Source organism: Periplaneta americana, chromosome 13 (genome assembly GCF_040183065.1).
Source record: "Periplaneta americana isolate PAMFEO1 chromosome 13, P.americana_PAMFEO1_priV1, whole genome shotgun sequence".
Lineage (NCBI taxonomy): Eukaryota > Metazoa > Arthropoda > Insecta > Blattodea > Blattidae > Periplaneta > Periplaneta americana.
In genome coordinates, this window is record NC_091129.1 from 123,773,732 (window position 1) to 123,788,601 (window position 14,870).

Consider the following 14,870-nt stretch of genomic DNA (forward strand, 5'->3'; position numbering starts at 1 on the left):
GAGCAGTGTCGGTACTTATAATTCCCTATATGCTGGTATCCCCTTCAGAAAAGTGTACTTGTATTTCAAATGACTAATAATAATTAGGCATTGCTTCCAGGACTTACTAATATTTACTCATATTATGACACCTTGTATTATCACTGCGGCCTCATGGTTAACATGTCAGCATCATACAATAACGTGCAATGTGCTTTTAAAACATAATTTTGCTGACCGATTGTTGCTCTGTAGGTTTCACTCTAAGTGTCACATTGTCACGTCTACTTCCTTGATAAGAATAAGCACTAGTTTGTTATATTGTTAAATGGCTATTATTATTATTATTATTATTATTATTATTATTATTATTATTATTATTATTATTATTATTTCATATACAAGTACGTTGACATTCTTAACGCTTAATAATAACTCTTTAATAATAATTTTTAATCACATACGTTAATGTTCATCCTCAGCACAAGACATTGCAACCACGTGGATTAGACAAGTAGGTGTCATTTAATAATGGAAGCAGCTTACTGGTTGCAATATTGAAATTGAGGCGAGTGATTGGAGAGGCGACATAAGAAACTGAAAACAATAATACAATTAAATTTCAAAGACCTGCCGAATTTTATGCATGAGGCTGCTCAAAGACCTGCCGAATGTTAACCATGAGAGCACGGCGATAATATCATCAAATTAGGTGTTCAGAGTAGCAACCACCAGTGTCAATACGAGAAGAAGAAATGTTTAACGAACAACTTAGGGAAACAATTGTCTTCACAGCATCGTGCAGAAACTTCATGACAGTCTGAATTACAGGCGTAATGCAGGTTTAAACTGAAGGATAAATGTTAGAAAGACTGCACTAGCAACTTATGGAAACAGGTTGTCTTCATCCACAACATAATGCAAGAGATCCAGAACAGGCTTGGAAGGTAGGCAGATTTCACTGGAGAAGAATGTTTGGAAGACTACATCAGTAACTGACAGAATTAGGATATCTGTATCCACATGTCATAGACGTTCAGGTCAGGCATTGAGGAAATTTGGAATGATGCTGAAGGTCACCACTTTAAACATATAGTTTCATGCTGTTGTAAATGGCTACACAAGTCTTGAATCAATCAATCTTCTTAATGTATCCAGCTGTTTGCTGACAACATAAAGTCCACTGTAGTCTATTCATTTGTTGTTTTTCATGAGAAATGAGGGGTATTTTGATCGGTGTTCATTATAGATGCCTGTTGCTAGTAGCCAGAGTTGGGGTGTAGTCAATATATACTGCAGGACAACACACACAAAGAGGCAAATATTAATACCAAAAGGATTGAAGTATGGTGTCAATCCAATGCAGACGTAAAATCCATTATCTGTAATATAAAAAATGAGGCTAAAAAGAATAAATTCCATTGGGTAGTACCAGAGCCTTCTTTAGTTACAAGCCGGGGCCATATGTCGGCAACACTGTAATTATCTGTCACCTGGAGGCTGACCGTACAGTACACATGTTTGTGCTAATGCCGATTTTCAATGTAAATTAATGTTACAATATAAGTGTGTGTCGATGGAATTATGTTTGCGGTCGTACCAAACGTTAATTGTTGATGTATTATAAACTAAATGCGTGTTGGTGATAAAAAAACAAGACAATAAATGAAAATAAAATGGTTGCAGTCTTTGGGAATTTTTACGGTTATGGATGACAAAGTAATTGACTATTCTATTAAATATTGTATAACCACATTTTTATATTCTTATTTGTGAGTTTGTGTGTATCAGAATTCTAGTCAAATTGTTAGGTCTCGCCTGCTATATTAATAAAGTTACGCCTTTGGTTTTCAAAGTCATTGTAAACAGCTGTTTTATGATCCCATAAATGTTGCAGTTTTGTTGAAGATTCGGAATGCCTGCTATACGTCAGAACTATCTATAATTTGTAGATGCATATAATCGCTTTGTTGGTTTGGTCAATGTTACTTATGTCCAGCCCACTATAGAAACATAGGCCAATTTTACACATATTTAGTATAACTTGTTGCTTCTTTGACAGGTTAGGTTTGGTTAGTTTAGGTTTTTGTTATAGCCTACCTTGCATATACGATTATAGCGCAACATTGGCAGTGATAAAAGTGAAATATTCGTTCAGTGAGCGTTGGATACTCTACATTCACCGCGTTTTGTTACGTATTATGTTGAAGGGATGTGTTTTCATTTTTTCATAGATTGTTTTACTTGGCTTAACTGTATTTACATCCTCATAGTTTTATTATAATAGGAATGTCAATAGTTTCTTCTGTTTACATTTTATTTTAGGCCTATTTGCATAATTCACATTCTTAGCTTGTTTTCTGTAGTTATATTTATTTAAAATTATATTTTAAAAAGTTTATAACAAATAATTTAGGATAACAGTATTATGAAAGAGAGATGGAACGGAGAGAATTTTTCTCCGTTCCATCTCTCTTTCATCATGTGATGACGCAGAATATCTGCATGAAAATATCATATGTACTTCGGTACATCAAAATATAGATAACAGTATTGTTATGGTGACTGGCCAGGTTCAAATTAAAACTGGCTTCCTGGACATCTGAAATATTTATAGAAAAGCACGACATAATCACATGAAATTAAAATGCATATGATATCCTACACCTTTCATGTCAGAGGTGAAACAACAAGAAGCGGCAAAACATTGTCAATTTACTAGCCACATAATGGTTAATGGATTGGAATAGGGTATTGCGAAAGTACGTCATTATTTTATTTATTTTTGGTACAAGTAACATTTCTTTAAGTATTTATTTATTTTCCCTTGTACCATCAATAAAAAACAAGTATGTTTTAATTTTTTTTAAATTATAAGTGTAGTTGCTACGACACATAGGCACACAGCACTTTCTAGGCATCTGAAATATTTGTAGAAAAACACGATAAATAATCGCATAAGATAATATTAAAATATATCCTAAACCTTTCACAGATGAAACACCATTAAGTCGCAAAACATTGTCAATTTGCTAGCCACAAATTTAACTGCATGGAACTTAAGAATACTGCGTAGGAACGTACGTCTTTATTGCATTATTCATTTTATTATTTTCGGTGCAAGGAATATCTTTTTTATTTATTTATTTACCTTCGTACTATCAATAAAAACATGTATTTTTTTTAATTATTTTAAGTGGCAGCCTACTTACGCCGTATTCTGAAGTATAGCTAATTGATTGCAATAAAACACTATTTTCGAACCCGTAATAATTTACATCACTATCTGAATCTTGATCTTACCTTTGTGCATGAAGTAATATTGAAAAAATACGCGTTACGTATAACGAAAGCAATGAGCAAACACAATATCACTCTAAAATCTCCCGCCTCCACTCTGCGTTGCCAAACCTACCCATGCCCCGGCTTGTAACTAAAGAAGGCTCTGGTAGTACATTTAAAGACCGAGAATTAAAACGAAAAGGCAACATTAACGAAAAAGATATAGACACAAGTCTTGAAGAATACATAATACTGAATTTCAGTGCTTTGCTGTTATCACCAGGTCCATAAGTAGCTTACGTGTGGCAGTGCCTAGATGCCCTTAGTAGCAGAGGTTGAATCCAGCAGACTTGCGTTCCTAATTGTTCTAATTCGAGCTCTCGAGATTTTGATCAAATCTGGATCCCATCAGAAAACAGTAATTCAAAGACGACACTAACTCAACACTTACCTTGAGATCCAAAAAAGTTTATGTGGTACGTAGTGTTGAATGCTGAAAATGGAAGAAAGATTTTATGAATAAATCATACAATGGTGTTTTTATTTAATTAAAACTTAAGGCTGGTTCACAATAAACCTGGAACAGAAATGACAACCAGAACGAGAACGGAAATGTTGTTAAAATAAATGTATTTAAATGTGAGCATTCACAATTAACTGTGAATGCTTACATTTAAATACATGCATTTTAACATTATTTCCGTTCTCGTTATCATTGCCGATTCCGTTCCTGATTTATTGTGAACCAGCCTTTATCTGTATATAAGCAGTAAAGTCAGGTTTTCCGTGAACCAATAGCTATATGGTACAGATAAGAGATCAGAAGAACAAATAAAAAATAAACTGACCATCTTGGGAGTGTTTTTTTTTTTTTTTCCTTTGGTGCAATGGCAATGCCCTTTACTTCATGTTATTCACCCCGACTCTACGAGTGGTCATATGCTGCTAGTGATTTTTTCCCTTTTTTCCCCTATGTAAAAGACCATCTTTGTGGGCATTGGTTCTTTTCAGCACAGAAAATTGCTAGAGCTGCAATGTAAACCCTGAAAAACGTTGTTCAGGACTTTTTTCAGCGGTTGTACCAATGACAGCAGAAATGCATCATTGCTAGAGGGCTTTATTTTGAAAGTGGATGTGCTTAATGTGCCAGAAAAATGTCATGGGTGTTCAAAATAATTATATCCCACGAAATTATTGACCCCAACAGGTAGTATAATATCTAACCTTCATGAACTGCAAGGCACGATCCAATTCCGTGTGTGCTTCCATGTCCGTAATTCAGCCCCAGACTGAACAATGGTCGTCTGATTAAGATCTCCATTGTCTGCAGTGTCTGGCCCTCAGGAAACGTGGTTGACACGATGTCAATGCAGCCCATCAGTAAACTGGTATAGATCTCACGCTGTGCCTCAGTTGGTGTTCCCAAATGTATTGTCCGAGTTACATCAGTTGTTCCATCTGTTGGAAAAACGAGAGTGATCTGAGTGGCTTAAGAAGAGGGGTTCAAGCTGGACTCCTTTCAATGTTGGTGAAGAGACGTCGGATGTTTAAAAAAGTGCCTGTTTTATAAGAATTAACGTTTTGAGGCTCTTACTATACTGCATAATACAAACAAATTATAAATAGTGAAACTATACCGTACTCTATATTGCCTGTTTTGCTAGAAGAAGGTAACAAAGAAAACTAAGACAAGTATATATAAAACTATAATAGAAAGTATATGTACCTATGGCTCTGAAACTTGGGAAATGAGAGACAGGATGAAGAAGAAATCGTTGGCTTTAGAAATGGATTACTGGCGCCATAGTTGTCAAATTTCGAGGATGGTCCACATTAGGAATCAGGATGTCCGTAATATAATGCAGGTATCAGGAGATATCTTACAATCAGTGGAAACTAAACGCCTGATATGGTATGGGCATCTCCAGAGAATGTCAGCTGACCGCTGGCCTAATAAGGTCAACTGGACTCCCCCAGAAAAAAAGAGAAGAGGAAGGCCAATGAAAAAATGGAGCAAGGAGGTTCAGGAGGATATGGTCTGCAGGGGTCTACAAATGGGCGATTGGCAAAACCGGAGTACCTGGAAGTTGAGAAGCGGGAGACGGCGACAGCCGTAAAATTACTTGCAATACATACATACATTTCTAGAAGTCTTTTTATTACTCCTAACTTTTTAATAGCAAGTCCAAAAGCATTGAGGTCACAAAATAATGCGCCACTAGACAAGAATAACTTGTTATGATTTTTAAGTAGCTGTGTGATCAGCCACAGTCACTCAAGAATAGAAGATTGAAACATCTTGTTCCATTGTAAATTATTATTCTATACACAAGTAACTTAAACATACAGCATCGTGATCATTCACGTATCATTGTATAGATGTGATGAGATTCCAGGGACAGTCTAAAATAATAATGATGATGATGATGATGATGATAATAATAATAATAATAATAATAATAATAATAATAATAATAATATTAATAACTTTCTCAACATTAGGTAAAATTCAAGAACCCATTTTATACCTTTGTGAGGTCACGTTTTCGTAAATTTCGCATATTTTTTTGTGTATTTATAACACGGCAGTGGAGACACCACACTTAACTGTTCTTTAAATCATGTATCAGACCTGTAGTTATATGTAAAACATTTTATAATTTTTCTCTTTGTCACAGTTTGGAAGTTAGAGCATGAAAAGTAAATGGAAGCGTCAGCAAATCTATGCCTACAACACTAAGGAACAGAGCACTTGGTGGGTAAAATTTAACAACCTTCAGCTTAATTTTCCGCTTTTTTTTTAAACTGATAATCTGCATTATACAGTGCGTTCGCTTCCCCCTGCAGCCGGGCGATGAACAGCAAGCACGCGGAGCAGCAATAATATAGCCTACCAACGTGCTGCCACCCGTGCTTAAGAACCATTCAACAGCTGTCCATCATTTTGCAATCAGCTGACCTGATTGCGTTCTGTTTCAACAATCAGTTTGCTTTACTGAAGCGCTTAAAAAAAAACGCCTCAAGGCCACACGTGGTGGTTTCCGTGAGCAGTCAGTTTACGCTTGTCAGAGTAGAAGACATAGTCAAGAATGCATCAATGCAGATGGACACCACTTTCAGCATCTTTTGTAACAAGGTTAGTACTCAAGTGATAACAATAAATGAGTAGGATAAGCTTGAGGATTGATACACGTCGCTAACTAATGCTCCGCGCTTGCTGGCGGCCACAGGTGGAAGCAAACACTCTGTACAAGAAAGCAGCAACTTGGCTGTGCCTAATTATTTATTAATTTCATTACTGATTAAGACAAATGTTTTTCATATTGAACATTTGCGGTGATTAGCGTAACTTTCTATATAATTAATTTTCCCTTTATGCAGCATCTAGATGTGAAAAAAAAAAATCATAAATGAGCATTTTTAGTTTATGCAGTAAAAGAAACTGTAAAGTAACTCCTAAGTTAAAATTGTAAGCTAAATGTAACAAGAATAATAATGAGTAAATTAAGTTAGAGATGTGCTGAAACAAGTTTTCACTTTACTTAAAAGATGTGTATCAGGGTAGGGTTTGGGTGAGTGCACACGGAATAACTTTGGGTGTGCACTAGCTCACCGAAGTTCCCCTACTTGGGATCATTACGGTGGATACCGGTACCCAGATCTTTACACTACTTTGTTTATACAGAACAATATGTCATGTAACAACTCAGAGACATATGATGGACAGAAGAGGTAACAAAGTGTGTTAAAGTCAGGTACAGTACTCTTTCAAAGACCACAACGTTTAAGAGACCTAAGAAGGAAACTGAAGTTCAATTCCAGATAGGGTTATGGATTTTCTCCACTGATTTAATCTTTCTGGCCACACTATGGCTCTGTAGTTCACTCAGCCTCTAACGGAAACGAATACCAGGGCTATTCTGTTGGGAGTAAAGACAGCCAGCAAATATGACTGCTACTCAGTGTCACTGTCTAGTATGATGGCAGCCTTAAAATCCCGCTATCCTAAAGGACTTTCGGGGTCTCTGAAGGGATAGCTTAAACAATAAAGAATAAAATGAAGGAGCTCTGGTACCGTTATAAATTATTTATATTTATCTTATCTTCTTTTCAGTATAGTTCATATACAATATTGGTGACTGCAATTCTGACAGTACCGGTACTTATGCTGTACCAGTATACATGTTCTGGTACTACACAGGGAGCAATACTGGGTGTTCAGTTCAAAGTGTGTCATGGCTTGCTGTATGCCGTAACGTGGCTAGTCGATGAGCCTAGAGAATTCACTCTTCCTACACTTCTGCAGAGGTGTATTACTTGCCTAGCAAGTACGCGTTCATTCAGAAGAGTACTTAGCGATACATATGGTAACGCCAGCAGTGGCAGGAATGTGAACTGTTTCGAAACATGTACTGAGGTGAGTTTTTTCTTACTGTCGGGATATGGGGAGAGGGTTAAGACGATTACTTACGTATTTGTTGGCATTAACTTCGATGCTCAATGTGGACACGGAGCATTTGATTTGTATTGTGGAATGTTGCCGTACGCAACCGATGATAACAAATACCCTGCGTACGACTTGGCCGCGCAAAACACAGTTCGAAAGAGGTTATGGTAGCACACAGACCGTACAGACCGCCATCTGTTGCTACGACGTTCAAGTTATACCGCACACGTTCTCAAGTTCAGATTGAACGCCTTGATTAATAGGCAACTTCTCTGACACAAAAGCTGAAACTCGCTTCAAATCGCTGACTCATCAACAATGACGTCATGACACACTTTGAAATGAACACCCAGTAGTTTACTTTCCTCTGGAAAGGAAATAATACTAGAGGTTTAGTGTCCTGATTTACTGCACATAAATGAATCAGATTCAGAAAAATTACAGACTAACTCTTTCTCTTCTCACAAAATTCCCTAGCTCTGTGAGGAGATTTTTCTGCAGACCAGCGTTTCGACTATAAATGTCTGCAGGACAATGTCTCGTAAGGCAGAAAAGGCCTCTGGTGGATAAAGCAAAAGACATAGACGAAAAGGTAATGTAAACATACCTAGATACTGCCCTCCAGAATCCAACATGAAGAGACTGGTATCGTCAATGACTCTGTTTGTCACAGGTTCAGGCTCGTAATGTGGTAGTGCTGCATTCGGACCGAAGGCAGAAATGGTTCCAAAACTGGGGCCTAGGCTTAGAGCCTGCTTTATTCTTAACTGCTTCAGTTTCTCCACCACTGCCAGCTCGTCCCATATCTCTCCTGCAGCTACCTAGTAACAGAGCAGTATATTTAGATGGGCAACACTCAGTGGTATCAAGACACACTCTCTACAAGTGAAGAGGCTTATCAGAAGGGATACTATGTATTATATTAACAGAGTGTAAAAAAATGTTACAGAGTTGACAGTGCATAGTACTCACTAAAATAAGTGAGAAACTTCTAATAAACTGAGATACCTACGTAACTACAAGGCTTTCATGGTTATCCCTACAGCGTTCCATGTAGTCATTTGTACAAGTAGAGAAACATTATAATATTTGGAAATTTCTGGTTGCTCACAAATCTGCTGACAGACATTACAATCCAATGATGTGATGTCGCCAACTAATTGTTTGGCCTTGAATACACAAATGTCTTTAAATGTGTCACAGCTAAAAATCTTAGGGATTAAAAGCACCGTGAAAGCCACATCGCTGGATGTCACAAACATGCGGCATTCCAAAGATCGCACAAAGTCAATTTAAACGTACCTTTGTGATGATGCGAAATGATGTATATGGCGCCCTCTGCCCTTTCCTTAAGATGTAAACGTGTGGATATATAAGTGAAACCTTTTGTCCTCAATATGCATTTCTGGATTCCCCCATACGTGCTACATGCCCTGCCCATCTCAAACGTCTGGATTTAATGTTCCTAATTATGTCAGGTGAAGAATACAATGCGTGCAGTTCTGTGTTGTGTAACTTTCTCCATTCTCCTGTAACTACATCCCTCTTAGCCCCAAATATTTTCCTAAGAACCTTATTCTCAAACACCCTTCATCTCTGTTCCTCTCTCAAAGTAAGAGTCCAAGTTTCACAACCATACAGAACAACTGGTAATATAACTGTTTTATAAATTCTAACTTTCAGATTTTTTGACAGCAGATTAGATGACAAAAGCTTCTCAACCAAATAATTGTAACGATAGAAACTCAATGCATACCAGTAACCAGAGCCTAAGCAACTCTACCAAGAGTCCAGGTTGCCACATTGTGGTGTGTCTGCAGTCTCACCTAGTACTGGTATATTATACAATGCATTCAATTTATAAACAAAGTCACATATTTTACTTTCATGATTATGAAAAACATTTTCGCTTATAATTCAGCAAAAGGAAATATATCTTCTCATTTTTACGATTTTACTTATGTATATCGTTTTGTACGCTTAAGAAAACAAACTGTAAAAGAAATATCATTGGTAGCATGATAAAGAACTGAATTGTTACGAAATATGTGAAAAGTGTAATGGGAAGAGATGTGTCATCTTCTTAACTCTTTTTATTTTCTGCTCCCTTACTTACCCCTGTCTCTAACATTTGCAGAAGCTGGCACAGAGCCACAGCATCTCGGACATGTGCATTGTGCATGCCCACAGCCTCCACGTCGTTCTTTACATCCTTCATTAACAGGACTGGAGACGTTGCAAACCCTGTTTTTCCTATTGGTATCTGCACACAAAAGAGTCCTTGCTGTAATTCTGTATCATAATTTCAGTTACAGGTAATGGATATTAGTCCTGCTTTCACATTCACTGAAATTTTCCGTATTGTATCTTGTTTGTTGTAAAAATTAAAATTATTAATTTTTTATTAAATATACTTATTGAGCTCAAAATGACTCACTAATACTTGAAAATTATTTCAGATTAAAACTATGACCGATATTAATTTTCAAAATTAATATTTCGTCCTTTCTTTTTTCCTTCTTTTCGAGGGAGATCTAGACAAATTGTATTACAGCACTTAGGCCTGTCAATTTAGAATGTAGTGCGTCCTGGTTAGTTGGTTGGTTGTTTTCTTACCAATAGCAGACATTTGGGAACATTTAACCTAATTTGTCTTGCCTATCAATGAAACCCATTTAAGGTTTTGGATTAGTGAAGTTCTGTAGCGAATTCTGTGCATTTTAGTAGTTTTCTTATTAATTTTTTAGCCTTACTGTCACATAATGTTCATCCTTCTGTTTCTAAGACAGTTATTTTGCACAGACCAGTGGTTAGGGAGTCAACCCGAATTTATCGAAACATGCCAATAACTTCTTTTCTTTATTTTTGACATTGCTTTTCCAGATTTTACCAATTTCTACCCATACTTTTTTTTCCTTCTGATTATATTTGATAGTTCAAAATGTTGTTTTTATGTTAAAGATGGTTAATTTTTTAACATATGTTTGCGAAATCTTTTCCTGATATACAAAAGAAAATACACGGTAATTTCAGTGAATATCCTCAGACGTTGGCTTACTGAGAAAGACAAGACTAAAACTAGAACCTTCATTGTATACTCTATTGGTAGGGAATAAATAAGCTCTCGAGAAGCAAGTATAAACCAACATAATACTGAATGGTTTAATCTTCTTAAAATTCCTTGGAGTTAAAGAACAATTCCAAAGATATTTGCACCTGACTCCATCCAATGTAGGGCATTAGAGCAGGATATGTGAAGAAGTTTCTTCTTCCTTTTCACATGACCTAAACATGTTGCTATACCAGTAAGTAATATCTATGACTTGTAGGTTTCTCTTCAGGCAACAATTACCAGTCAAAATATCTGTCACCATACTTAAACTTCTTCTATTTAAAAAAAAAAAAAAAAACATGAAGTAGAAGAAAGTCAGTCATGAGAACTATCCGATAGCTGGTGTCAAAAATAATATGAGAAAGCTGCAGAAATAATCACCATCACAGGAGCAAAAATAATACATAATGAGAATATGGAGATAATTAATGTTATATACCGGTACCGGTAACATTCCTAGTATCTCTTGAAATGGAATTACTGTTGTCACGCCAGGAGAAGGCGGCTGAAGTACTTAGACGGGGCGGAGGGGAAACAGTCGCGCATGCGCACCGCGCTGTTCACTGCAATATTCCTGTTTCACAAACATCTACTGCACGTGTCTATGAGTCTTTGCGACTTTATGAAAATAATAGTGGGGTTTTTATTGTAGTGTTTTATTAGTTTCAACAAGACAATTGTTTTCAGTATACCGCAAATCTTTGTATTGGTTTAGTTATCCTTTGCTTTTCGTGTTAATAGTGTTGATAATAATATAGTTAATGAATTTATGTTATTGTATACTGTTATTTAGGTTTATAGCAGTTTTTTTTGTTATTGTAAATATGTCGACAAAGAAGAAACAAGGATTGACAATCTATAGCGAAGAAAGGAATATTATTGCAAGTGTAAAATAATTGTGTGATGAAGAAAAAGAACAACAGTGCCTTTGCATTCCTCTTACGAAACCTACAGCAAAGGTAGGAAAGTACTCTAATCTATCCACAAGAACAATACAGCGTATAAGGAATGAAATGAAAGACTGCACAGAAGAAAGTGCGTTGTCGACACCTGAGGGAGAAAAAAAACGGAACGCAAATGTAGATGAGTTCGACGGGAGATTGACAAAAAAACATATAATTGAGAATTTTTATTTGAAAAAGAAAGAGGACCACCGGCGTAGCTCAGGAGGTAGCGCGTTTGCCTGCTGATCTGCAGTTGCGCTCGGGAGTGAGTTCGATTCCCGCTTGCGCTGACTACCTGGTTGGGTTTTTCCGAGGTTTTCCCAAGCAGAAGGCGAATGTCAGGTAATCTATGGCGAATCCTTGGTTTCATTTCGCCAACTACAATCTCGCCATCATCAATTCAATCGACACTGAAGAAGCTAGTAGTTATTACAGTGTCGTTAAATAACAAGTAAAAAAAAAGAAAATAGTACCAAGCTGCAACAAACTTCTACCCTTTTACAAGAGAAAATTGATTTGAAATGAAAGACAACATTAAGACGAATACTGAAGAAGAAGGATTTCAGGTGGAAGAAGTGTGCAGCAAAAAAAAAATGAGGAAAACACTGTAAATTAGAATACAGTACGTGAAGAAATCTACAGCAAATAAGAAAGCTTAGGAAAGTGGAAAAACCGATTTTGTATCTGGACGAGAAGTGGATAGATAGGCCTACCAATTTAACGTTTCCCAAGTGCTGGCACAATAAAAATGTTACGGGAGTTTTGACTACCACAAATGTGTCCAGAACACTCATTGTTGTCCATCAGGATGGGGGCAGTGGGGCTAATGGCTTTGTTGAGAGATTCGAATTAATATACACGGCTGGAACATAAACAGACGATTATCATGGACAGATCATACTCCAGCAATTTTGAAAAATGTGATAATGATAGTCATAGCGACAACACCAAAGATGCAGAATCTTTTATGTCTTCCTTTGTAGCCAAGTAAGTGGACCGAAGTTTTCAGGTCAGAGTGTAGCGTGAAGTTCCCCCGTCCCGCCTATCTACTCCCCACGCCAACTCGTAGCGCGAAGACAGTACCTTACTTACTTAATTATGGTTTTTAGAGAACCCGGAGGTTCACTGCCGCCCCCACATAAGCCTGCTATCAGTCCCTATCCTGAACAAGATTAATCCAGTCTCTACCATCATATCCCACCTGTGTCAAATCCATTTTAATATTATCCTCCCATCTACGTCTCGGCCTTCCCAAAAGTCTTTTTCCCCTCCGTCCTCTCAACTAACATTCTATATGCATTTCTGGATTCACCTATGCCTGTTACATACCCTGCCCATCTCAAACATCTGAATTTAATGTTCCTTATTATGTCAGGTGAAGAATACAATGCGTGCAGTTCTGTATTGTGTAACTTTTTCCAGTAACTTCATCCTTCTTAGCCCCAAATATTTTTCTAGTCATCTTATTCTCAAACACTCTTAACCTCTGTTCCTCTCTCAAAGTGAGAGTCCAAGTTTCATACTACTTATTAGTTTTCATATTTACAGTTGTATTTCGGTATACTTGTGCTATATTCTACAATACATCCATGAGCTAAGATCTGAGAACTAACCTGCTTATAAACCAAATAGCTGACACCTCTTGCATAACTGAATGGATAAGGCAACCAGACTCTTACTGCATCGTCCTTCAGTTCTGCCAAGTCATTCCAAATGTCTGTGTAATTCTTTATCCTGCAATCAATTTGTGAATAAGACGATTTGCAGAGATTTCCCCCATTACAAATAATTGTCTCTCTTCACTTACATACTGGTACTGTTATCTCAGCTAAGGATGATAATTTGCTTCCTCCCTGTACTCATCATTTGTTATAAACAAATTTACCGGTACTAAAATGTGTAATATAAGATATTATTACTATCAAATAAATAAATAAATAAATAAATTAATAATAATAATAATAATAATAATAATAATAATAATTATTATTATTATTATTATTAAATAAATAAATTATTATTGTTGTTGCTATTGTTATTATTGTTATTGTTATTATTGTTATTATTGTTATTATTATTATTATTATTATTATTATTATTATTATTATTATTAGATGGGTGACGAAAATATAGAAGGGGAAATGGGAAGAGAAATAATTAAAAGTCCTTACAAAGGAATTTGGGGCTATGAAGGAGAATCTATGTGAGTTGCAAGCCCCTTGTGACTTGTTTCACTCCGTTTTTCACAGTTCTATTCAAGGAACATGGAAAATTTTTAAGGAGAAAAACCGAAAATGGAGGTAATCTAATAGCCACCACATGAGGGAGGAGACCATGCTATTCCATATGAAATCGATCAGTAAAAAACCTCGCATTTTTTATACTCTAATTTTTTCCCTATTTATACAAAGTGCCGAGGAGAGTGCATTTTCAAAAATATACTACCCAAAGTCAAACGGTTTTCGTATTACTGAGCGACAAATTTAGCGTATTTTATAAAAACAAGCCTCTTTCAGAGCTCAGAACTCCGGAACCATTTATTGCAGAACATTGAACGAGAGCTTATTTTGAAGCTGACATTTGGTAGGTTATGTTAGGAAGTAATCCTTATTTTTATTGTACACAGAGAGACAGAAAATCTGATTTTACTTACTTTTAGGCTTTTTGCCAATTTGTAAAAATGTAAAAAAAATATTGAGAAAAAACATTGCATTATTAAGAGGGATTCGGCATTGTTTGCTTAGTGGCTCGGCAATAAGATTCGAGGATATTAAATAGATTATTTTCACACGCCTAGACTTGAACAGTGCAGTACCCCACGCACTGGCCGAGAGCTGAAGATAAGCGAGCGTTGGGCGTCATTTTACTCCTGTGTTTTTGAAAACCTGTGATAAAGCTAGCACAGCCATGATTGCTAGACGACACATCACGTGTTTATGTCTCCTGGCCTTGCTTACCTCGGCTAGCTCCCGCCTCACAGTCAGCTGGTTAGTTCACGCGCGTACTATTTATTTTCTTTATTTGATATTTTCAATACTTTCTTATCAACGTGCCATCAGTAAAAAATATGTGTTTATTTGTACTTTCAATGCGGAATCTAACTATG

General features: G+C 36.4%; 1 protein-coding gene across 1 annotated transcript in view; it reads right to left on the reverse strand.

Annotated features, from left to right (window-relative positions):
- Positions 1 to 14,870, reverse strand: part of LOC138712353 (xaa-Pro aminopeptidase ApepP-like) — a 61,931-nt gene that overhangs the window by 8,611 nt on the left and 38,450 nt on the right. The window contains exons 8-12 of the mRNA XM_069844017.1: positions 13,378 to 13,498; positions 9,825 to 9,971; positions 8,316 to 8,529; positions 4,486 to 4,719; positions 3,713 to 3,754 (exon numbers count right to left, since the gene is read on the reverse strand). Of these exons, the coding sequence (XP_069700118.1) occupies positions 3,713 to 3,754; positions 4,486 to 4,719; positions 8,316 to 8,529; positions 9,825 to 9,971; positions 13,378 to 13,498 (758 nt within the window). The remainder of the gene's footprint in view (positions 1 to 3,712; positions 3,755 to 4,485; positions 4,720 to 8,315; positions 8,530 to 9,824; positions 9,972 to 13,377; positions 13,499 to 14,870) is intronic.